Source organism: Balaenoptera borealis (genome assembly GCF_965194805.1).
Source record: "Balaenoptera borealis genome assembly, chromosome: 7".
Lineage (NCBI taxonomy): Eukaryota > Metazoa > Chordata > Mammalia > Artiodactyla > Balaenopteridae > Balaenoptera > Balaenoptera borealis.
Genome location: NC_138864.1, coordinates 21,172,692 through 21,198,348, shown reverse-complemented (window position 1 = coordinate 21,198,348; position 25,657 = coordinate 21,172,692). Strand labels below are relative to the sequence as shown.

At 36.1% G+C, this 25,657-nt stretch overlaps 1 protein-coding gene and 1 long non-coding RNA gene across 5 annotated transcripts in view; one reads left to right on the top strand and one right to left on the bottom strand.

Moving 5' to 3' along the window:
- Nucleotides 1-17,989, top strand: part of LOC309632395 — a 76,915-nt gene extending 58,926 nt beyond the window's left edge. Inside the window, exons 1-4 of one of the 4 annotated variants that reach the window (XR_014246878.1) lie at nucleotides 5,744-6,537; nucleotides 11,709-11,852; nucleotides 15,864-15,925; nucleotides 17,111-17,989. This is a non-coding gene — a long non-coding RNA (uncharacterized lncRNA). Of the gene's footprint in view, nucleotides 1-5,743; nucleotides 6,538-11,708; nucleotides 11,853-15,308; nucleotides 16,105-17,110 lie in introns of those variants that run through there. The other 3 variants (XR_014246879.1, XR_014246880.1, XR_014246881.1) reach the window with 3 other exon arrangements.
- Nucleotides 4,520-25,657, bottom strand: part of NAMPT (nicotinamide phosphoribosyltransferase) — a 38,290-nt gene continuing 17,152 nt past the window's right edge. Inside the window, exons 6-12 of the mRNA XM_082399860.1 lie at nucleotides 23,193-23,351; nucleotides 22,495-22,631; nucleotides 17,996-18,221; nucleotides 16,112-16,231; nucleotides 12,399-12,539; nucleotides 11,069-11,203; nucleotides 4,520-5,737 (exon numbers count right to left, since the gene is read on the bottom strand). Coding sequence (XP_082255986.1) covers nucleotides 5,627-5,737; nucleotides 11,069-11,203; nucleotides 12,399-12,539; nucleotides 16,112-16,231; nucleotides 17,996-18,221; nucleotides 22,495-22,631; nucleotides 23,193-23,351 — 1,029 coding nt within the window. The 3' untranslated portion in view covers nucleotides 4,520-5,626. The remainder of the gene's footprint in view (nucleotides 5,738-11,068; nucleotides 11,204-12,398; nucleotides 12,540-16,111; nucleotides 16,232-17,995; nucleotides 18,222-22,494; nucleotides 22,632-23,192; nucleotides 23,352-25,657) is intronic.

The window sequence follows — 25,657 nt, the reverse complement described above, 5'->3', positions numbered from 1 at the left end:
GCTGCCAACCAAAGAAAGATGCTTCTTTTCTCTGGGATGAACGTAAATCAATGTAAACCAAAATTGTATTTTTCTGCAGAGATTATGCTATAAACTGGTAGAAAAGTCAATTGACAGCTTATTCTACTCGCCAAGAGAACAGTATGAGCCCTGAAAAGTGGTAAAAAGATCCCTTGTGAATATACCAACTAAGTCACCAAGAGTCCTATATACCAATAAGGTGAGGGGGTCAGTCAGCCCATGTGAGAGCATGCAGGCAAAATTCTTGATTACCAAGGACCCATTTTCATGTTAGTTAAAAAAAATTTTGGTGAAGTCGGTAATTTGAGTGAGTCTAAAATTCCATTCAAGAATATATTTCTCTTTGCTGGAATAACAAATAAATAAGTTTTAATGGAATGAAGAACTGTGAACCAATTAAGATAGAGTTGTCTCCGGGGGGTAATAAATAATAATTAGAGAAACTTTTGAATAAAATAAAATAATTTGAGGTGGGAATAACCTGAATACCTGAATAAGAGGTGACTGATTTTAACTGGCGCAGAATGCTTTGGCTGGTTTCTTTAAAAAAGAAAATGTGACTCTTAAAACATTCAAAACAAAAATTCAAAAATGTATTTAAAGGCTGGAACACTTGGGCCTATGTCAGTTGAAAGGGGATGCTGCAGCAAGCTAGCAAAACCAAGAAATTTTAAACCGAGATTATTCCTTCCTTCCGTCTATTCATTAACTCAACAAATATTGCTTAAGCATCTGGTAAAGGACATCAAGCCTTTGGCAATACACAAAGCACTTTTTAATCAGTTTGTCCACGCATGTCTGGACCCTTCCAGGAGGCGGAGCTCCTCCTCTTGCAGGCTCGCCTGCGTCAGCCGTCTCCACTGCCTGATCCCTTTGAGGCTCACACCCCTCCTTGCTGCTGCCTCCTGCTCCCTTCCCTTCATTCACTGAACACACTGCCACCTGACTTAGTTTTCCTCTCCACTACGACTCTGGATGATCTTAATGTCCACCTGTCCAACCCACTTGTCTTTTTAGGTTTCGTGATCTTGTTTCGTCTCCAAAGATCTTCCTTAACTTCATGTAGCCACTGCAAGGTCATGCCTTGGATCGTACTTCACCACGAACCTGCTCCTCTCAGATCACTAATCCAAGCATCCTGGTCTCAGGCTAGCATTTTCTGTCCTTCCCAAGCTGCTTGTTCAACAACTCCCAGTAGATCAGAGCTGTCGTCAGACTGTCCATTGGGCTCTCTACTGTCTTCCCAACACTGTGTGTTGCCTTCACGTCCTCACCTATTCAGTTTAAGTACCGTAGGACCCTTTTTCAACAACTCCATTTTAATAATTATTCAGTTATTGTCCTTTGTTCTATCAGACTTATCTGGCAAAACTCCAAGTATCTCAATTTTCTGTGCGTCTGTACCTAGGCATCAGGGTGTTACTAGGGAGGGCAACAAAAATACAACCACAAGAGGCAAATTTTCAGTATAAGTTCTCAATCACCAACTAGTTGGGGAACTACAGAATGGTGTGGAGGACCCAACACCTCTGGGCACTTTACTCTCCACAATAACTGTTTTAAAACTTGCATTTTCAACCATCTGCCCTGGTCTCAAATTTCACAGAGAAAACCAAAGCCTGCATACGCACTAGCTTCTCCTTTCTTCTAGATTAAAAGCATTCTGTCCATCGGAAGCCAATCCTTTGGACCCCATCCTCCTCCACCTTCTTTGGAACCCAATACCATGCTGATTCCTTTGACTCTCTGGTCTTCCACTTCTCCCTCTTTCCTGGGTCCTTCTCAGAGATAAAGCAGTACCTAAAAAGGGAAAGGGAGACACACTGTTGCCTCATTCTCTCTTCCTTCACACTTCCAACTTTTGGGAGCTACGCAAGGTAGCTTCTTTCTGACGTCTACCTCCTCTACTACCTGGAAGGGCATGTCTCTAAGCTGCCAGTTATTTCCAGGAGGTCAAATCCAATAGATGCTTTCGAATCCCTCACTCTACTTGATTTCTCAGCAGTATTCAACACCTGTGCAAAAAAAAAAGCCCTTCCCTGGGCTTCCATGACTTTCATCCTCCTGGTTTTCCTTTCATTTCTTTAGCTACTGCTTGTCAGTCTCCTCTGCCTGCTCATCTGCCACTTAAAACTTTTGAGAGTGCCTATGGTGTTGCCCTGGGCCCTCTTTTCTTTATTAGCAGAGATCCGCACATTTTTTTTTTTCTTTAGAGGGCCATATAATAAATTATTCTAGGCTTTGCAGGCCATAAGGTCTGTCACAACTACTCAACTCTGCCACTGTGACATGAAAGCAGCCATGAACAGTAGTTTAACTAATCGACATGGCTGTGTTCCAATAAAACTTTATTTACAAGAACAGATGGTGGGTTGGATTTGGCCTATAGCCTGTGGTTTGCCATGCCATACTCTATACTCTGCCTAGAGAAGCATCCTCTCTTGTGTCTACAGTGAGCATCTATACATCACATTCATATCCAAGTCGGTATCTCCAGCTACCTAAAATCCACATTTAAATGTCTCAAAGGCACCTCAAATCTTACCTGAGGAATTGTGCTCTCTGCCCCCAAATCTGATCTTCCGCCAGTGTCCTTAGTAAAAGGCACTGCCATAGAGTGCACAAGGCAGAAAGTAAGAGGCATCCTAGATGTTTCTCCCTCTTTCATTCTCTAATTCTTTGAACTGGAAGAATACCTAAAAAGGTAACTCTGTAAATGCCATTATTTGAAGCACACAGTCAAATTTAACATTTCACTAATAGAGCTAAACTTTATTTCCATGTTTATTACATGTTTATCTTTGATGTTGAATACATATTAGATTGATTTAACATACAACTTGGGAGAAAAGCTGACATTCTCCACTAGATGGGTTAAAGAGGAATGTAAAACTACAAAATACTTGTTTAAGTTTGAATTCTAAATTATGGCAAACAGAACAATAATTACCTTGCCATTTTTCTCTTTCTAGTTTTCCAAGATGGATTTCATTATAAAATGTTGTTCATAACAATTCATTTCAAGAAAGGAAATAAGGGATAATCATTAAAACCATTTTACTTTAAGTATAGAGTACAAATAAAGAGTCTTAATGCAGAACTCCTATCTCCTATTTAAAATACAAATAATACTTCAGGATATTATGAACTGAGGGGGACTGACTGTTGTAAACTGCAAAATCTAATGACTTGAGCAAACCCACACTTGCCATTTGCTTTTGTCTGCAAGAGTCAGGCTGATTTAAGGGTGACACAACAGAGTTCTATTTGATATCTATGTCACCCAGTTGCTACTCAGAATGGGGATGGCCAAATACTAAGTGCTTACGTGATGGGGATTCAGGATTAATCAATTCCAAGTGGCTAAGAGCTATAACAGAGTTCATCATTCCATCCCCCAATCTATGGCCATGTACAAATGTACAGATTTTAGCATTCACTGAAAGTTGTAAAATAAAACTCCTCTAGATACTCTGAAATGGCTGAAGTTCAGAGTGTATAAAGACTGTTATCTGTAGTATAATTGCAGTGTTTAAGCAAAATCAAAATTATGGGTGGTTATCAAAGTTGTTATTGGTAATAGTTTCTTTTCCTTCTCTATAAGCCCCTTAGCATATTTTGTGAAGAAAGGTGTGTTCTTAATACTCCTACTCTTTACTTAGATTTAAAAAATAATAAATCAGCTTAAAATGATTTTCTACCAGGGATTACAGGATGAAAACTCTTACTAGAAGTGTGAATGATGCCTACTGTTCTCATTAGACAAGTGTTTAGAATCATCTGCAAAAACCCATATTCTTCTTAATAATAATGTGTATAAAAGATGTTTAATAAAGATAACTCACCTCTAATTAGATTACTCTAGTGATAAAATATTTTCTCATGTAACTGTTTAGGCCAAATGATTTATGGCTTTTCCATTTTTAAAATTTCACTTTTAATGTCATGTTGTTAAAGCTTTTCTAAATACTCTTCTAATACCAGATTCTTAAATGAGAAAAGACAAAAGAACGAAAAACTCCGTCTCAAGGCACACTCCTTTTCTTACAACAAGGTCGACACACTTTTCTGTAAAGGGCCAGATAATAAACATTTCAGGCTTTGTGGGTCACAGGGTCACTATTGCAATGACTCAATTTCTGCTGTTCTTGTGAGAAAGCAACCATAGACAGTATGTATCTATAGAAAGAGTAGTCCGAATTTGGCCTGCAAGCCCATAGCTGGCCAATCTCTGCCTTAGAACAGAAAGGACATCTAAAAAATCCTGGTCTCTAGTCAAATGTGATGACTGATTCAGAATCTAGCAGTTTAATCAATCAATCACTCTAGAACACGTTGATGTTGAACACCGAATTTAGCCAACTTTCCGCTTCTGGTTCAGATTATTCAAACTCATGTCATCATGCTTTTCATTTGGGATAATTTATCTTCATTTAAGAACTTGCCTGAGCATTATTTACTGAGGGAGTCAGTTTAAAATTAATAAATGATGTCCATAAAATTGAATATCCAATTTAATTTTTGAAAAAAATGAAAAATATAACAGAATCAAAACATTAAAAATAAGTACACTCACTACCCATTCCAGTAATTCATTTAAGTCATATCAACTATAGAATAGGAAAAATAAATTCAGAAGTGTAATTACTTTAAAATACACTACTTCCATTTCTGTCAATATTTTACATTTATGTATATATTCTAGAGTGTAAGCAGAAATTCTCTCTAAAAATCTCCTTAAAATCTTGAGGTGCATTATTAGAGCCACAGGCAATATCTGACATATAAAATTGCAGTACAGGCCTTTCAAATTTGGCATTTCACTGGTACAATACAATGACCAACGTGTATAATCACTGTACAGTGCCTAGACATTCCAGTAAGAAACATTATTTTCTTTAATGTAGAATGATTAATACATATTCTACAAGGGGCAGTGAGGTTTAGTAATTCTATTGGGTATATCCTGACATAATTTTCAAATTGTATAATAACACAAACAACTTTGTTAAGGCCATGTTTTATTTGCTGATTAATGGACAAAAGGCAATGTAATTTATTTTCAAGTATTTTCTTGAAAGTCTGTGCTCATAAAAATCATGAAAAGTTGGAAAGGCTGTTAAATCACTGAAACTTTAAATATATCTTACACAATCTTGTTTGTACAAAAATACAAGTTAAATATAAACATAAAGTAATCATGATAATTTTATGCAAATCTGTTTTACGTGATCTTCAGTTATATATAAAAGTTTCTTGGTTCTGTTTGTGAAAAGATCAATACCAGATTGAATTACTATCTATTGGCAAAGGGCCCTAAAAAGCTTACTTTAGCAATTATCTTTTACATGGTTAAGAGCATTTCCTAATTTGAGATCACCTAAACACTGGAAAAAAGAAAAAATGTAAAGGGCAGTATGTCCATAAACCAACAAATAATGTGGCTGTAATGTATCATAAAACACAAAGAAACCCTACACATCTGTACAATAAACATTATGTATTACATACTCACACACACAGGTGTATACGTGTGTGCATGCACGTAAACACACACACACGCACACGCAGGCACGCGCACACATACCCAGTCATAAAACAAAGCCTAATGAGGTGTTGCTTCCAGTTCGATATTCAGCTGTGCATTTTTTCTTACTTCATCAAATGAATAGCTTTTTGTCACCTTCCCATTCTTGAAGACAGTATGGAGAAGATCCTGCACAAATATAACAATATTAAAATTTAATGATATTAGACTATCAAACGAAATTCTTAAGTAATGCTTTGATGAATTAGGTTAGTCAAATACACAGAGATGTTGATAGTGTTCAAATTATGAAATGACTTTATTCATAAAGAATGCTGGTGGAGCAGGCATGATCTAAAATGGGATGTAGAGATATTTAACTTTTATGGAAAGGAATGATCTGAAAAGTACATTCTTAAAACAGTTTTCCTTAAAGGAAAAATGAAAAAACCTAGTTGACCCATCTCTTTTTTTTCAGGTGGAAGATGCTTACTGCTTTGGTTGCCCAGAAGAACTATGGCTGTCACTGATAATCATGACTGACAGATCAGCAAGGAAAGCCTGCCAGACCTTCCCTCGTTCCTAGCCAAGACTCAACACCGATTAAACTTCTCAATTTGTAATTTACTAAACTTTCTAATCACAAGTTTTGGCCTTAAAGAAACAAGCAAGCAAACAAACAAAGCCAACACTAAAAACAAGCAACCAAACCCAAAACAGAAACATAAATATTGATTTCTTGACTAATGCATAGCCACTGATTTTAAAAACTCTGTGTATATTCCAAAAGTCACTGATACGTGTAATCCATTTGATCCACACAAGGATAAAACAAAGACAAATTAAGAGAATTAGGACTAAATTCCCTTTTGAGTCTGGTAAAGCCATTGCTGTCTCACTAAGGAATTATCTGCCTCTAGCTTCTCTCGAAAAATCCATAGAAGTAATCTACCGAAGTTTTGTGCCGAAGTTTTCCATCTCATCTGAAGGTGAGGCGCATACAACGTTATCTAACATTTTTGTCATTATGCTGTTTCCTTTTTATCCTACGATTTAAAAATTTTTTTTATTGAGGTATAGTTGATTTACAATATTAGTTTCAGGTGTAAAACATAATTTAATATTTTTAGATTATAATCCATTTAAAGTTATTATAAAATATTGGCTATATCCCCTGTGATGTACAGTATGTCTTTGTAGCTTATTTATTTTATACACAGTAGTTTGTACCTCTCACTCCCCTACCCTGCCCCTCCTCGCTTCCCTCTCCCCACTGGTAAACACTAATTTGCTGTCTGCATCTGTAAGACTGTTTCTGTTTCGTTATATTCATTTGTTTTATTTTTTAGATGCCACATACAAGTAATAACATACAGTATTTGTCTTCCTCTGTCTGACTTATTTCACATAGCATAATACCCTCCAGGTCCATCCATGTTGTTGCAAATGGCAAAATTTCATTCTTCTTTTTTTTAATGGCTGAGTAATATTCCATTGTATATATGTGCCACATTTTCTTTATCCATTCATCTGCTGATTGACACTTAGGTTGCTTCCGTATCTTGGCTATCGTAAATAATGCTGCTATGAACATTGGGGTGTATATATGTTTCAAATTAATGTTTTTGTTTTCTTTGGGTATATACCCAGGAGTGGCACTGCTGGGTCGTATGGCAACTCTAATTTTAGTTTTTTGAAAAATCTCAATACTGTTCTCCATAGTGGCTGTATCAATTTACACTCCCACCAACAGTGTAAGAGGGTTCTCTTTTCTCCACACCCTCTCCAGCATTTGTTATTTGTAGACTTTTTGATGATGGCCACTTATTCTGACAGGTGTGAGGTGAAACCTCATTGTGGTTTTGATGTGCATTTCTCTAATAATTAGCAAATGTTGGGCATTTTTTCATGTGCCTGTTAGCCATCTGGATGTCTTCTGTGGAAAAATGTCTATTCAGTCCTTCTGCCCATTTTTAGATTGGATTGGTTTTTTTGATATTAAGTTATATTAGCTTTTTGGATATTTTGGATATTAACCCCTTGCTGGCCATATCATTTGTAAATACTTTTCCCATCATGTAGGCTGTCTTTTTGTTTCGTTGATGGTTTCCTTTGCTGTGCAAAAACTTTTAATTAGGTCCCATTTGTTTATTTTTGCTTTTATTTCTTTTGCCTTGGGAGACTGATCTATGTCAAAGAGTGCTTTGCCGATGTTCTTTTCTAGGAGTTTCGTGGTATCATGTCTTACATTTAGGCTCATTACTGCTTTGGACACATTTTATATCTTTTTTGTTTTGTGTATCCCTGAACTACTTATTGCGGATATAGGTGATTTTACTGTTTGTCTTTTAAACTTCCTTAGTATATGCTTGATTTGCTACCTTTACTATATACCTGCCTTTATTGATGAGGTATTTCCTTTTGTAATTATCATGTTTCTAGTTACAGCATTTTTCTCCCGTTTAGATTACTCCTATTAACGTTTCTTGTAAAGCTGGCTTGGTGATGCTAACGTTTAGCTTTTGGTTGTCTGTAAAACTATTGATATCTTCATCAAATCTGAATGAAAACCTAGCCAGGTAGAGAGTATTCTTGGTTGTAGGTTTCACCCTGTCATCACTTTAAATATATTGTGCCATCCCTCTGGCCAGCAGCCTTTCTGCTGAAAAGTCAGATTATATAGCCTTATTAGAGTTCCCTTGTAAGTTGTTGCTTTTCCCTTGCTGCTTTTAATATTCTCTCTTTAATTTTTGCCAATCTAATTACAATGTTTCTTGGTGTGGTCCTCTTTGGATTTGATCCTTTTGGGGCTCTCTGTGCTTCCCTTTCCCAGGTTAGGGAAGTTTTCAGCTATTATGTCTTCAAATATGTTCTCTGCCCCTTTCTCTCTCTTCCTTCTGGGACTACTACAATGCAAATGTTAGTTGCTTGATGTTGTACTAGAGGTATCTTAAACTGTTCTCATTTTTTTTTATTTATTCTCTTTAGCTTCAGTGATTTCCATTACTCTGTCTTCCAGTTCACTGATCCATTCCTTTGTGTCATTTAATCTGTTGATTCCTTCTAGTGTATTTTTAATTTCAATTATTGTATTCTTAATCTCCGGTTCTTTATATTTTCTGACTTTTTGTTACAAACTTCTAACCTCTCACTCTGGTTAGCCAGTCTTTTCATGAGTTCTTTGATCATTTTTAAGATCATTATCTTGAACTCTTGTACATGGTAGGCTGGTTACGTTTTCTGACCTTTGAGAAGTTGCCTTTTGTAGAAGTCCTCTGTGTCCCAGCAGTGAAACCCTTCTGGTCACCAGAGCTATATGCTGCTCTAGGGCTCCTCCTATGTGGGTTGCTTGGGTCCTTCTGTTGTGGCAGAGTGACTACAGCAGGCAGTCTGGTAGATGCGGCTGGCCCCCAGTCTCGTTGGTTGCCAGGCCTTGTGTGTAGACTGCTCACGGCTGGTTGGTGGGGCTGAGTTATAAGGCTGCTAGCTGTGGAACCCCGGGGCTAGTGTCAGCCCACTGCTGGGCAGAGCCAAGTCCTGAGGGCTGGTGTCAGACAGCTGGTAGGTAGGGGCAGTTGCTAACACAGCTGGCTATGGGGTCCAGGGTGTCCTGAAGCTTGTGTTGGCTTGCTAGTGAGTGGGGCTGGATCCAAGAGCAGCTAGCTGAGGGGCCCAAGGTGTCTCCAAGGTCAGCTACTGGGTCTGACTCAGGCTCCTTTCAGACTACTGCTTCTGCCCTGGGTCTCAGAGCATGTGTAAGTTTGTGTGTGCCCTTTAAGAGTAGAGTCTCTATTTCCCACAGGCCCCTGGGTGTCCCGAAATAAGCCCTGCTGGCTTATCTTCCTGGTGCAGGACCTGCCCCAGGCTGGAGAGGCTGAGGTGGAGCTCAGACCCCTCACTTCTTTGGAAGAACCTCTGAAATTATATTCTTCTCCTGTTGATGGGTTGCCCACTTGCAGGTATGGGTCTTGACTATACTGTGACTCTGCCCCTCTCACCTGCCTCGTCATAGTTCCTTCCTTATAGCTTTAGTTGTAGATCTTTTCTGGTAGATTCTGGTCTTCCTCGTCAGTATTTGCTCTGTAAATAGCTGTAATTTTGGTGTGCCCAAGAGAGAAGTTGAGCTCAGGGTCTTCCCACTCCACCATCTTGAAACAATCTTATCATCTGTCCTTGTGTTGTTTCAAATCACACTGCTCTTGCTGTGACATTTTCTTTATGAATTTAACTTTAATCTATTGAGGAAAGGTGGTTCCTATTAAATCAAAATGTCTAGATGATCATAAATTGATTGGTGACTCAAATGTTCTCGAGTATCATTCACATACTCTTAAAATCAATGCCTTGTTTTACTCATAGTTATGACCATGTCTAAAGTGACTTTTGTCCATGTGTGATAAACCAATTCAGCAAAGTCTTGGTAGTACAAGAATTAAGTGAAGGCTATGCAAAGAACTGCATAACAGGCTATATAAAGGAATCTAATTCTAAAAGTTTTAGGGACTTATACATATTTTTCATTAAACAGAAAAATCATATTGTATTAATTCTGGCTCAAAATCTTAAAAGAATATAATAAAAGCAAGCAAAATATGTGATGTGGTATAAAGGATCAAAAGTTAAAAACGTCTAAAGTAATAAGTGTGTTTATGTTTAGTGTAAACCCTCCTCTGAGAATATGAATATTCATGAGGAATTCTCCTCTAAAAAGGAGTACTTTCTTTTTCAATCCAGTGGCTTAAAAACAGAAATTTTATAAATATTGAGTTCAGGAATATAAGTGTACTTTTGTATGTTAACAAGCATAGAGACTACTTTAGCATACTATATGTGTTTCTAGTTTCGTTGACTAAAATCAGAAAACTTGGTTAAGTCTAGGTTTCACCATTTATTAGTTATATAATCTGAATCAAGTCTCATTGTTTTCACATCTTACACTACTAAGATAACGTAATTTGCCTTTTTTAGTCATTAGAGCTGCTGGGAGAATCAAATGAGACTAAAGAAAACCATCTGAACTGGATTCTATTGTTCTGAAAAAGGGAATTATCTTTAACAACATTTTAGAATTTGGATAGCCCTTCTTTTATCTAATAAAATTACCAAAGTTTTACTATAACATAAACAGCTATGAGTAGTCTAAGAACAGCATCCTTTAAGTATTCTTAACTATTCCTGTTCAGAAACGATTCACTGCTAATTGGCAATAAGAGTTAAGATCAAATATATGCAAACTTACTGAAGCTCATCAATCACTCCCTGCTGGTCACTATGTAGAAAACCGTAATTTTTTTTGAAATGTTACAAAATATTTCACCCAATGTATGTAAAAGTCTCATATTTACTACCTAGCCATTTCTTGTTTTTCATTGTATTTTGGAAGGCTAGGTCAGCAACTGTAAACACTTTAAATAAAATAGAACATATAAGCTTCCTTTCTTAATTTGAAGAGTCAACCTACTACTGTTTAAAAAACAAACCAAACCAAAAAAAAACCCCCAAATCAGCATAGATACATACATGACCATACTCTTCAAGGTCTCCTTTTCCTTCCTCAAGTGTAACAAAATTCCCTGCTGGTGTCCTATGCAATGATAATCGGCCCTTTTTGGACCTTTTGTTGGGATCAGCAACTGGGTCCTTGAAGACATTAATCTGGAATCCAAATTAAGAAAGTTGGAGAAATAGAAGACTAATCATCAGAAATGTTCACTCAACTCCCATTTAAAAAAAAAAAAGTGTGTACATAATTTATATAAATTTTAAGGCACTTTGTACATATAACTAAACCAATCCACACCTGGCTTTTAGAGACAAGACTCTAGCCTGTTTTGGAGGACAGAGTCCTCTGTGATGAAAAAGGTATGAACAAAATCCAAATCCTGGATATCCTTTCTTACCAGTGTAGAATACTAATACTCCATCTGTAGTAAGTCTTTGAGGTTAACAATGTGATCCTTAAGGTATCTCCTTTTGTATTATGCCTTGCCCTTAAACTGATCTAAGTATAGCACATGTGTGTTACTGAAAAATCAATCTATGTCAACTCAATTATATAATCTGTGGCAAGGGAAGGAGGAGTTTACTGCGATAAAGCCTTTCCTATTTCATAACCTTTTCCCTTTTGTTACTTTTTATTCTATTACCTTGTTACTGTCAGAAGCAAAGAAGACCTAGAGAACCTAGAGACCTAGAGCACAATGTTTCAGGATCAGAAAGGAAGAAGCAACTGGAGATGGCTATAAAAGGAGAAGCAGAAGAGGCAATCCCAGAACTCGCCAAAGAAAGATGGTGGTGAACTAAGGTAGGGAACCAACCCATGTCTTCTTAGGATCCCCTACACACACCCTTTAGTACACAGACTCTCAAGAGCTTTTGAAGAGCTAGGGAGACTGTTGTTCAGCTGCTTGCAGCTTGGGTTCCCTTGTTTTAAGGCTACCAGAACATGATTCTAGTAACACAACTCAAACGTCATAGTTCACCTTCCTAAAACATTCTTTGACAGTGTTTACATATTTGCAGAGTTTACATACGTGATGGCTAGGTTAGCTGACATTCTCGCTCAAATGTGGTCACCTTTTTGATTCAAAGGTATATACTGAAGTAGTGGAAATGAATTGACCTGCATCATCTCTCTTAAATAATCTCTCATTTTCCCAAATCTCCATTTTTTTCTGAAGTCATCACCCCTGTCTCTTTTCCTTCTTTGTTTCTGCCTCAAGGTCAGGGGTACCTGACAATACAGTAACAGTTCAGGACCATATATCCTTGGACTATTGCGTTCAATAAGTGCATTCAACATACATACATAAGATAGTAACAACACAAGAGTAAAAGTTCAGTGACATACCCCAAGGCCATTGGTTACAACATAACTACATTTAAAGGAACAATTCAGGAGATCTCTTGTTAACTTCTGTAGCAAAGCTCCACCAGAACCGAAGGAAACATTTTCTATACTCCATTTTTTTTGCTTCATGCCTTCCACAATCTAGATTAAAAGTAAGATATAAATAAATAAATAAATAAATGTAAGCCAAGTAATTTGGAAGAGGAAGGAGGTAATTTTCCATGAGCCATATTAATGAATAAACCATCCAAAGCTGTTTTATAACACAGTAAATAATAAGAATAAGGTCTACACAAAGTTACATTCCACTCTTTTCTTTTAAAAGACCCACCAACCCCAAAAAGGGCAGCCCAAGGGATAAACGTAGAAGGAGGGGATTTCATTCAAAGTTCCTGAATTTGTGTTGTAGTCACAGTGATTGTGGTTTAGGTTGGGGGAATGGAGGAAATGAGAGGGAGAAAAAGAATAGCTATAAAATACCTAAGGTTACTTGAGTAAACTCTCATCTACCTCTTGCAGTTACTGCCCAGATGCCAGTAGCACAAGCAATGGGGCCTGGACGTTTGCCCCAAATTACTAGATTCTAGAAATGACACTCCTCATCACTAATAAATCTCAATACATGTTATCACATGTCATAGTGCATGTCATATGTAATGGGGCATTTAAAAGTCAACGGATATTGGTGGTAAAACAGTATAAAATACCCTCTCCTGCATAACAGTTGAGACACTGGCAGTCATCTTCCTCTGGCTGGTACTCCAGTGCCATAAGCAAAATTATGAACTGACTGGGTGTTAAGATTTATCATTGGATCATTTTTTGGGAGAATGATCATCTAAAAGCCACAAAGAGAGACCTATATGAACACAGAGTTCCAGCAACTAGAATAGTTCTTTCAAGGGACACATAATTTAAAAGTTACATTAATTTATTAATCTACGTTATTATCAATATCATTTGTATTTCTTTTTCCTAAGCAGGACTTACTTATTTATCTAGCATCTGTCTTCTTATTTAATATATTCCATCACTTTTATGGTAGAAGGTGGCAAATAAAATTTAATAACCATTTTTAATTTCATAAGAATAGTCGAAAGGAAGTAATTGGAAAGTCTGGTTTCATTTTATTTAAACAGAACTTTCAGAAGTGATCAGAAAAATCATACGCAAGTTTAATAGTTTTAAGTGAATCATTAATATAAATTTGCCATATTCCTCCCAATACCAAAAGTCTCAAACTGACCTTTTATCTATGCCTTATTTTCAACCTTGCAAGACACAAATAGATAAACTCCAAGGACCTTCATCTTTTAACAAGCCCACATTAAAAAAAAAATCTCAGCCATCTAATTCTCCTGGTATATGTCAGGAATCAAGATGGAAACATATATAATTTATTTTAAAGTGATTCCTTAGGCTGTACATAAACCCAGACTCATGTCTTTTATTATTATACCTGAACCCAAAAGTACTCAAGGGCCCTGAATTCAGATTTATTTTTCACTGAACTAACTAACTGTAAACTAAGTATAACTAAAATAATAATAAAAACCTTATAAAACAACACAAAATTAAGGCATGTGCTAAAAAGTGAATTTCAGTACGGAAGAAATACAAGGAGTAGAACAAAAAAATGGAGGATAAGAAATGGAAACAGATAAAGATGGAGGGTAAGGAGATTTGGGTAAAATATATAGAGACAATAGTTTCAGACCTGTCACCTGATTTTAGGTAAGCCTCAGAAGCACAAGAAGGAGTAAATCACAAAGAACAGTATCACCTAATGTCATATCTCTGTATTTTAGGACCAATTTCTTTAAGATATTCTTCCCATATAGCTTTGCCGAAAGTTGTGAAATTTAGACAATTTAAAGTGAATTTTTCTATTAATGTTACAGGAAATTATGGAATTAGAGTAAAAATTACTTTTTAAAAATATTTGCATATACAAATCAGAAGGAAATCTGACTAGACATAGCAAAAATGCTACATGAATTCTTTTTCTTGCTTCTAAAGACTTACTTTGACCCACCCCCAGTATGAAGAAAGCAGGTATTACCCTTTAGGTAATGAGTGCATCCGCATTAACACCAACTATTCATTCTCTGACTACTCTGTTTAAGGTTTCACCAATGCCAGAGAATATCTGTCTCAATATTTAACTTCTTGCTCATGGAGTTTAAAAAAAAAAGAAAAAGGTTCAAGTTCTGAACTGATTCTCAACTTTAAAAATGCATACACATTTTCAAAGTTTATTTAGAAAAACAAAAAGAAAAAAAAAAGAAAAAGAGGAAAGCCAAAGAGCTTCAGTTTTTAAAGGGAAGTTCAAATACCTGATGGAACAACCAAACTTAAAGAGCTGCCCCTAAGAACAAGGAAGGGTAGGTACAAGCAACGGGAAGCGCGCTGGGCTAATGCGTATTCTGATATACAGTACCCTGCCCACACTTCTTCATCTGAAAGGGCGATAAGTACGTGTGAGGGTACCTGCTAAAGTGGAGGTATGGGTACTAGTTCTTAACTGATACCAAGGTCAGAAACCTTCAATTCAGCTGAGCGACAGGACAACAGCAATTAAACATGCCAGCTGAGATTTCAATGCTCAGGTCCTCCTCCTTGCTGCAGATTTTTCTTCTATTTATTTCTTCCTTCCTTTTCACATCAAAGCCTTAGAAGAGCAGGGGAAGTTTCCACTTTTCTTAGGCAAGGCAGTTTGGGAGAGTTGGTAGAAGAAACCTCATTTCTGTTATTGCAAGACATCTATTCCAGACATCATGTTCGAACTCTAAATGCGTATCGCCACAGAAGTACTGATAGTTCTATGCAATAGTCCTTACTTTTATTTATTTAGTTTAATTTTTTTTGTTTTTGGCCACCCTGTGCGGCATGTGGAATGTCCCCGACCAGGGGTGGAACCCTTGGCCCCTGCAGTGGAAGCATGGAGTCGTGAGCACTGGACCGCTGGGGAGGTCCCAACAGTTCTTACTTCTAAATGAACCTTTGGAAAACAAACTATTTATAATTTGGGTACTGACCTTACTCTAACCACACTGAACTCTTTCAAACAGAAGGTTCCATCTGAAACTATATACATTAAAATTTCAGTGCTTTATAGTAGCTGACAGTCTTTAATTTTAATACCTAAAATACTCCATAAAAATTGAGTTCCTCAGAAGCTTATCCGAGAAACAAAAGAGGAAAAAGTTTTAAGATAGCATAAAACTTAACGCTATTTGGCTAATAAATCTAACAGTAATAGTGGTAACAGTCAATGCTAAATTTAGAAGAGGTGACAAACCATTCGATAATTTTTGAAAAAGCACAGATGAATATCATTCAAGTTTCACACTGTTAGAGTATATGAAGCTCCATTCTATTAAAACTGAGACCTATTTGTACAGTGTCAAGACTTTGTTTTATATACGAAAAATATTCCTTGACTGGCATTTTCTTGTTTCCTAGTGACACTTCTTTGGGCTCATCATCCAGGGTGCCCAATGAGGATTGGCAGCATGGTTTGGCCGGTACTTCTGTATTTTAAGTTAATATATTTTAAATATACTTCTATATTTTAAATTTTAAGCAATTAACAGAAAAGACATAAACCATCTTAAACACTTATTAAAAGAATCACAACTGTACTTAAATTATTAATGTGTTCTTTAATTATAAGGATTGCTTTATTGAAACTTTTAATATAAAATACGTACCTCTTGTAAGGTATTAATATCTACTCCATCCCCTTGAATAACTCTAAGATAAGGTGGCAGCAACTTGTAGCCCTCTGAGTTCTCAGTAACAGGGAACTTCTTACCTAAAATATCCAAAACCTGTATGGAAAAATACACACCCAAACACAAAATAACTAATACTGAAAAAAAAGTGTTAAAGCTTTCCAAAGTTTAAAAAAAAAACAAGATTGTTAGCAAAGCAAGGTCGAGAATATAAAAACTAATCAAATTAAATTTTACAATACTATGTATAAGCCTTCTAAAATTTTGTCTCAATTCCTTTTGATTATGTTAGAAACAGGCATGCAATTTTCTACCAAGTAAACTTAACTTATACTGTAAAGTGGCTCAGAACACAAGTAGTTTTCCCTCACATTTTTCAAATTAGATTCAGGAAAAAAAAAACCCTTTAACATTAGGAGCTTACAGTGGTAAATATAATCTTTTTCAAAGGTATATAAAACATCATTTAAAAAACATGATTATACTTTTGATTTGGATTTTTTTCTGCTTGTGCCCAATAATTTAATTTGTCTGATATAACTCAAACATGAATCCACCTGAATTACAAAGTTCAGAGAAATCATCATATGCAGATAAAGCTGGAAATGAAGCATATATAACCCATAGTTTCTCTGAGGTGCTTCTCACTTAACGATGACACCCATTTTTTTAAAACCAAATTGCTTAATATGCCAAGCTGTCCCACTCATTCATTAACTACTGCAAGTTTGGGAGCAGCTGAAATACCTCAACACTGACTGAAAATTTCTCAGAAAGCTTGGTCAGAGATTCCAAAGATCTACCCAACAATCACTCCCTTTTCCTAAATAAATTGGTTTAAAATTCTAACAATGAAAACATTCCATACTGATAACTTTGTTGATTCTTGAAACTAGGTTTGTATATTTTTATTCGGTAACAGGAAAAACATGCAACCTGTTCAGTTTGCTAAAACCAAATCTGTTCATATTTCAGGCTAAGATCAGACCTTCAGATTGGCCTATGTACTTAACAGGATAGGGAAAGACCTCCTTGATTCTACACCCCGCTTTCTTAAGGGGTAATTCATCACCTAATCATCAGCTGGGAAACAGTGTGGTAAAGAGGGAAGGTGATAGCCACAAAGACCTATGTTGGATACTTGGCTTATTTTTACATGTTGTGTGACCTTGAGCAAGTTTATTTTAACCTCTCTAAGCTGGTTTCTTTGTCTATAAAAAAGAGATTGTAATATTGATCATAGGGTTTTCATAGAGATTAAATAATGACACAGCTAAAGCAAAGCACACATAGCACTATATTTTTCTAGTAGTAAGCATCAATAACCTGCTCTTATTAGTGCTTTTCAAAGAAGGTAAGCCAAGTCCTAAACACTAAAAAAATGCAACAGGGCTACATTGACAATCAATAGTATCTCCAAAGGATCTCTACTTGAAAACTATTTTCAAATTATTTTTATTCCACATTACATTGCACGTATTTCTTTTGCACTAAAACCGTCAAAGGTACAGCAATGATAAAGGAAAAAGAAAGAAACCACAAACTTGGTAACCAAATCACAGGACTGGTTAAAATGGTAACACTATTAATTAATTTTGAAGGTAAAAAGAAAAAATATCCATTCAACAGTACTTAACTGTTTCTTTGACAGTATATAAATAATCCATAACTCTGGATATCCTTTCTCTGTTATTAATGCGTGACCTTGGGCAAATCTGTTACTCTCTGGGTTGCAACTCTAAAATAAGGGGACTGGTCCAGAGAGTTCTGAAATGATGTGTGTATAAATGAAATTAAAAGTAGTGTCGATGCAGCTGGTCTATAGGCACTTTAATAGTCAACTTACGTATTAAAATTTACCTTTAATACAGTGTCAAGAGGATTTCCAGAATCAGGTCTGATTATGAGTGGTGCCTCTGTACTTCTTGATACTATTAAATGTCTTAGATCTTCACCCCAGATTTTCTCACACGCATTATAAATGTCATAGCTATCGCTGACCACAGATACAGGCACTGATGAAAATTGTGTTACTATATGTTCAAAAGCATCTTTTTCATGGTCCTTCCCCCAAGCTGTTATGGTACTAGAAAACAAAATGAAAATACAGATTTACTTAGGCAGACACATTATATGTTCCTGAATCATATCTCATGTTTACTATACTACACCTTCAACACTGCAGAGAAGGTGAGTGATTTAGTTTAATAAATGCACATCAAAAGGTTAATTGAATATCTGAGCCAAACCACTCCTTGGCCAATTTTTAAGACTATAAGTAATCTCATTCGTCTCCAGTAGTTATTTAAACTCTTAAGTCATGTTCAACCAACTATAAACTATGTTATTTTCTTTTTTAGTATTCCTGAACCTACCCATTTAAAATGAGTGAGCTAAAAAGTACCCGCTGCAGACACTCTCTCCGTTACACTGAGATGTTAGAAGGAATGAACCCATACTCCCGCTATGCTGCTAGGCCATGCAAGCACTTGGCTCCCTTCTGTGCATTTTCAAAACCATATACCAATAATAGTAGGGACACATTTTATCTTTCTTACATTTCAAAATCTTACACTTAAAAGCAAGTACTTAGGCAATTATTTATACTATACCATGCATAGATATAGTCAACTAACTCTTTACCTGTTATATCTTCAATTGGCCAGCAACAGGTAGTCATTTATTTCACTTACAGATTATCCACTAGTACTTAATATATGCTCCGGGAATAAGAATTATAATATTTAGTTTCAGCAAAACATAATTAAGATGGGAAATAAAGTGTGTGAGTTTCTATTAGGCAAGAATGATTATAGTGATTTTTACACTGTCCTCAATAATGGTGGTTCTTTTTGAACAGATTAATGACATGTAACCTAAGTACTTGCTGGTTAAAAATTATTTATATTATATATTAGTTAAAATTCTTAAAGAAAACTTCATAATGAATTTTAGAATTGTTACCATTTTCTCATGCCAAGCAATTTTTCTTTCTCCCTAATTTGCTACTCTTTGCCTCTACCCCATTTTCCGAAGTAAAATGATGGAAAGTAAAACAACCCATTCATTTAACCCCATGCAGATATAAGATTATCTCAAAACTGTTTGAAAAGTCATACTAATTTATTTTTGAAATTGTTGTTTTATTCTTATTTTTTTTTCTAAAGGACTGAAATAAACAACTTTTCTTATGCTGGGGATGGCAGAGCACGCACATTTCAGGGGTATCAAGACTTAGCTATCCAGAACTACTCTCGTCTGAAATGGCGAGATAGCATATTTATATAAAACTCATTTTACAGTGAACAAAGTAGCTTTGATGCCAACTCTCCACTCAATGCAAGCGTCTGCAGGCTAAAGGGAAAACTGAGAAATGGATCAAGAGAAGCCCCTTCTTCATATCAAGAATTGCTATGGTCCCCTTCATAAGGGAGAGAATTAAGCTCAAAGAGTACCAACACTGGAGAGCTCTGCAATGTAAGAACAAACTCTTAGAGTTAGAGGTCACTGTTTATGCACTTATTTTTTTACTAGCGTTGTATCAATACAGTCAACTAACTCTGCTATTTGTGTGTATCACGTCTAGCAAACTTAATGGTTCATTTTTAGTCTTTATCTTACTTGCTTTCTCTTTGGCATGTGAACTTTCCTGAAGCTTTCTTTCCCAATGACTTCAATGACATATCCCACGTTTTGATTTTTTCCCCATACTTCTATGGGTCCTCTTCAGTTTCCCCTAGATGCGCTCCTTTCTCAATATGACCTGGGGCACTGGTCTCTCTCTACACCTCCCTATATGAAAAACACTCAAAGCTTTTAAAAAATACCTTTGTAGTGAGGTATTTGTACCTGTACAAATCTGTACCTTAGCCCAGGTTTTTTTTTTTTTTCTGGACTACAGATCCATTTTGTTTGTTAGGGAGGAAAATGAGTTTCTTCACCTCATCTTCCCACAGACATTTCCCATAGCACCCTCCACATAATCTAATCATAATAACATCTAGTATAATATTTGGTATATGGAGATCATAAATATTTGTTCAATGAATTCTACTTATGCTACTGTTCCAATTTCCAGCATCAAATTTAACTTGATACCTTTCCAAAGTTTGAGGAAGAGTTATGTAATTGAATATTTTAAAGTCCAGATTCATATATATTCTTTAAGAAAATATGTATAACAATAATGACAATGTTCTAAATTTTAGCGTTTTCTTATTTTAAAGTTCTCTTGGATGTTAGTTCATTTTCCCTCAATGACCTTCTGATGTAGGAGATGTAAAATTTTAGCTCCTCCTTTTGTTGGGTTGGATGGAGGAACTGAAGAACAGAGAGATAAATGACTTGCCCAAGGCCACCCAGTATATGTCAGCTGTAAGGTCACTCAGATTTCCCAACTTTCAGTCTAGAGCTCTTTTCACTATACTTTGCTGTTGTTTAAACGACTTGTCTATTTAAGAACACCTGACACATTAAGGAGTCAAATTTGCAGATGTAGTAAATATTTCGAGACTATAAAAATACAATAGATTTTCAACCTGTTTTAACATGAAAGCCCTAAAGAAGATATCATCTTTATTCTCAGATGTATAGTATCATACTCATGATGTTATTACTTTGAAACAAAAGCATCAATGAAGAGTCTAATTATGGGTACTACAAGAAGCTTTTTAAAAGGTGTACATATATCCAAGACCAAAAATAAAAATACTGCAGCCCTAAAATCCTGGTCTGTTAATGTCACTCTTATTTTTCCAGTTTCACCAGTCTTGAAACTTATATGTGAAAGAATTCAAGTCCCTACTAATAAAGCAATGCTAATAAATGTTAGCTGAATCTACCCTCTACTGAGCCCCAATTCAAATCATCACGCTGCAGCAATTTCATCTCCCAAGCCAATGCTCGTGTTTACCCTTCTTTCCATTTATTTAGCCACTTGGTTCTGAACCTCGTCATCTCTCAGAATTATTGCAACAGCTTCCTAACGTTTCATTTCTATTTTTCAGTTCATAAGATAGCCCACTATTAAAGTAATCTTTCTACAGTATTTCTCTGATGACATCACTTATTTGCTCAAAAGCTTCAACGCCCACTCCCATTTGAAAATGGAATTAGAATAATCTAGCATGATGAGCAAATAGTTAACATCCAATATCAAAATAAGTTTGAGGGCATTTACTAACCTGTCTTTCCACTCTACCCTACATTCCCTACAAAATCTCCCTACAAAATACATTTCAGCCCTTATTCCCTAAACACATCCATACCTGCCTCTTTCATTCTTGCTCTTTCAGGACAATGCTTAACACATGGTAGACATGTAATAAATACTTTTAGAGAATGAATAATCTCCTAATGTCTGCCATTAAATTTCACCAATCATTCAAGAAGTCAAGATTTGCATACCATCTCTATAAAACCTTCCTTGATCCAACCCTACCGGTGGAACGTGACCCTACTTTTCCTTCCTTTGCACTGCTACAGCACTTTAACTGTACCTCTTTAAAAGCACTTAACAGAGCACAAGGCTGCTAGTGTACTATTTTTAATCCAAAAGATAGGATTAATTCTTTATATCTTTCTATCCCTTGTAGCACCCAGGAGACTGCCTGGGATCAAAGCTCAGCTTTACTCACTGCTGGTTTTAGCACCCTGCAATATTCAAGTATGAGTAGAATTTAATAAACTGCCCCGAACTAATTACATTAAATAATTTGTGTTATAAGAACTAGAAATAAGCTTTGGCATACATTTTAAAAACTCCACTAACTTTCAATAAAATTAACTCTAGGACCAGAGCAGCTGTAGCCTAGATTATAATTGTCTTCTAGTTTAACTTGAGATGCTTTAGTAAAATCTGATAAGGAAGCGTAAGAAGACTCTGAACACTCTTCCTTTCATCAAAAGGGCTAACTTGCTCATCTACAATTGAGGGTACTGGGTTCAGAAGATAACTTCCAGAACAAAGATGAGTGAAGTCATGTAGAAAGCAGGGAAAGGGAAAACACTGACCAGGCTTCACAGTGAGTGCTTCTAGACTTAATGAATACAACCTATCTGCACACGGCAATAGAGAAGCTAAAAAAAATCCTTAAAATAAAACCTATAGAGCAATATATATAAGAGTTGGAAAAAAGCTCCTGAATTGTTTCTATTAGGACAGTTAAAAGTTCTCTACCTCCCCGAGACCAGTCTTTATACAGAGTATAAATACTGAATTAGTATTGCTTAAATTCATGAAGATTTACTGTGCTACCTGGCTCTGTAGTTAAACAAAACATCACTGAGTTACAAGAATGAAAAAATTTAGTTATAGAAAACCAAGGTTAGATAATAGGAGGATGAAAACAGAATTTTACCTGTGTTCTGCCGCTGGAACAGAATAGCCTGGAACAGGATCTTTCGTTCCATAGTATTTTTTAATTAAAGCAATTCCTGCTACTGTATCTGTTCCTTTGAAGTTAACCAAATGAGCAGATGCTCCTATGCCAGCAGTCTGGAAAATAAACCATAAACCAAAATCCAAAAAAAGAAAAGACCCATACTTGAGGTATAGAGCATAGCCCCCAAAGCAATTATTGTCTTCAGTTAAAGAGATATTTAACTATTATCAGAGATAATAGTTTCTTATGACAACGATCCAGTTTTTCCTAAATATTTAAGGATTCAACTGTTACCTCCTCAAAGAGACCTATTTAATAGCGATCCACCCCCACTTCCCGTCACTTCCTTTTCCCTTACTCTGCCTTGGCTTCCCTGTAGCATTATCTGACATCTGCTAATATTTATTTTACCTGTTTATCCACCTGTCCATCCATCCATCCAATACATAAAGGACAAGGATGTTTACTGAAGGCTGTATTTCAGGTATTTCTAAAAGAGGCTAACACATCTTAGGTATTTAATGTATATCTCTGACTGAATCTCTGGAATTTCAAAATGTGGCCTACTTAGAAGGAAGATCGATCCCAGTAACTTCCCAAAAACTTTACAGTGGTAACTGTAACCTAACCGACAATCCACATTTTATTAATTGAGGTTCACTTCAGTTTCTTACCTCTTGGGAAGAGACTCCTCTGTAGCCAAAATCATGTAACTTGTACTCCAGACCATCTAAGTTACCAGACGTTTCTAACAAATATTTGGCCAATATTTTCTTCTGCTCTCTAGAATTTGTGGCCACTGTGATTGGATACCAGGACTGAACAAGAATAGTCTGTAGTAATAAAATCAACCACAAACATTAATACATAAAAAATTGGGTTCTTTCTGAGGAAAATCCTAGCCTTCTCTGGAGGTATGTCCTGGACTTCCATACTACTAGAAATACCAATTGGACATTTCAACTGTATGGCAGGACGCCTACCACATGCATTTCAGATACAGTGCCGAGCTCAGCTCTGAAATCCGCAACACAAAGGATAAGCAAACTCGGTCCTGAACAGTAGAGAATGTCAAATTACCTATTTTCCATCCAAAGCTCCAATGAAGCAAATAATATTTAGAAAGACTATCTGTGATGAAGGACCAATGCTATTTTTTTATTTTCAATCTATTGTGGACCAATAGTTTTATAAAATATACTCACACTTGGATGTTGAGGCAATTGCTATAAAAGTTTCTAAATGCTTATCCTTGATTTCTGTATTTAATGTGGACCTGCATCAAAGAGTTCATGGACCAGCACTGGTCCTTGGACTACACCTTGAATAGTCTACATCTAAAGAAGTTATTTATTTACTCCTCTAGGTAGTACTGGATCTAATTTTTCCTTGGATCTAACATGACTACTGGTAGGTTATGTACTTGAGGTATTTTTGCATAGCACTAGACAATTCTATTCATTGAGCTATGCTTTATGTCCTTGGTTTTTATCAAAAGTCAGTATAAGAGCCACATGAAACATTTCTGCATATGCTATAAACTTGTGAGGTCGCTGTCTATTTTATAACTCAGTTCCTATTACACAGGTTCCCAAATGAGGAAATGAAAGAATTGCTGGGTTCCTACTTTCTGCTAAGAACTGTCCCTTGGTTTCCCTTTTTTCCCTTGGCTGCCAGGAAACTCCAAAGAAAGTCTGATGTTTAATCACGGCAACTATACTAATTATTATGGCTTAGGAATTCACTCCTCCATTCTAGGATCATAATTTTCTATCTTTTATTTTGTAAACCAGATAGTCTGCTATTACAAGCAGCTTCAAATTTGTTTTAGAAAGAGCTGCTAAGATGACAACAATGTCTGTGCTCACTCAAAAAGCTATACTTCCTTAATTAAATTTTACAAAACAATCTTTTACTGAATACCAGCTAAGTGACCAATAAATAAAATAAGTAAAAACAAACAAAAAGATTATTTACCCTTGGACTTCCCAACTCAGTCACCTAAGAAAAACTGCAGCATTAGATTCCTATGATTGATTAACTATGGCTCCAAATTCTTTGCAGCTCCTCCCATCAAGAGATGGAATCTATCTCTTCATCCCTTGATTCCGAGCTGTCCTTTTGATTTGCTTTTGACCAACAGAATGTAGCAGAAGCCATATTTATGACTTCCAAGCTTCTCTTTCAAGAGGTTTTATAGCTTCTACTCGCATTTTCTTAGAACCTCGAGACTGCTGTGTTATAAAGAAGCCTAAGTCATGAAAAGAGGTCCAGCAGTCCCAGTTACCTGAGCTGAGGCCCAGACATGGGAGTGAGGCCATTTCACACTGTTTTATCCGAGCTGAACCCTCAGCTGAACGCAGACTCATATAAGTCCAAGCAAGACCAGCAGAGAACCATCCAGTCAACCACAGAATCATGAGAAATAGCAGTTGTTTTATTTTGGGGTAGTTTGTTACGTAACAGTAGAAAACTGACGCAACTCCTAACTTGGACTCTGTGACAAATCACCTCTATCTAAGCATTCTGCTTCTGAAATTATTCTTTCGTAATTTCAGTGATTCCAATGCCACTGCCCATGATTATCCTACTTCTAATTTTGAGCTTCTCTGACTTATTCTTTATACTGCCACTGGTTATCCTTCTAAAGTTAAGAGTTTTATTCAGGTTTTGTCATTCCTTAAAATCCTTTAATGGCTATCTATTGTCCACAGAGGAAGAAGGCCAATTCGTGTTGAAATTTGAGGGCTTTTACAGTCTTGCCTTGTTTACCATCTAAAGATTTATCCCTTACGATATTTTCCACTTTTATGCTATAGTCTCCCTTGGGCTACTTGCCATTCTAAGAATACCTCAGCTCTTCCTGTCCCTTATTAAAAGCTTACTTTCCACTTCATGATTTCTTAGACAGAATTCCCTATTTTTGCTACCAATTCAGCATTCTTACTTATATTAGTGGTTAGTTAAGAATAAGTCGCTCCTCCTCCAAAGGCCCTTAAGTAAGACATATCTTACTCTAATTTCTGTGCCCAGGATTTTCTGGGTATATAACTGTAATCAATACTCATTTGCTGAATTTAATTCAATCAACTCTCACATTTTTAATGTGACTTAGACTGATATTATCTAGGAGTATGAG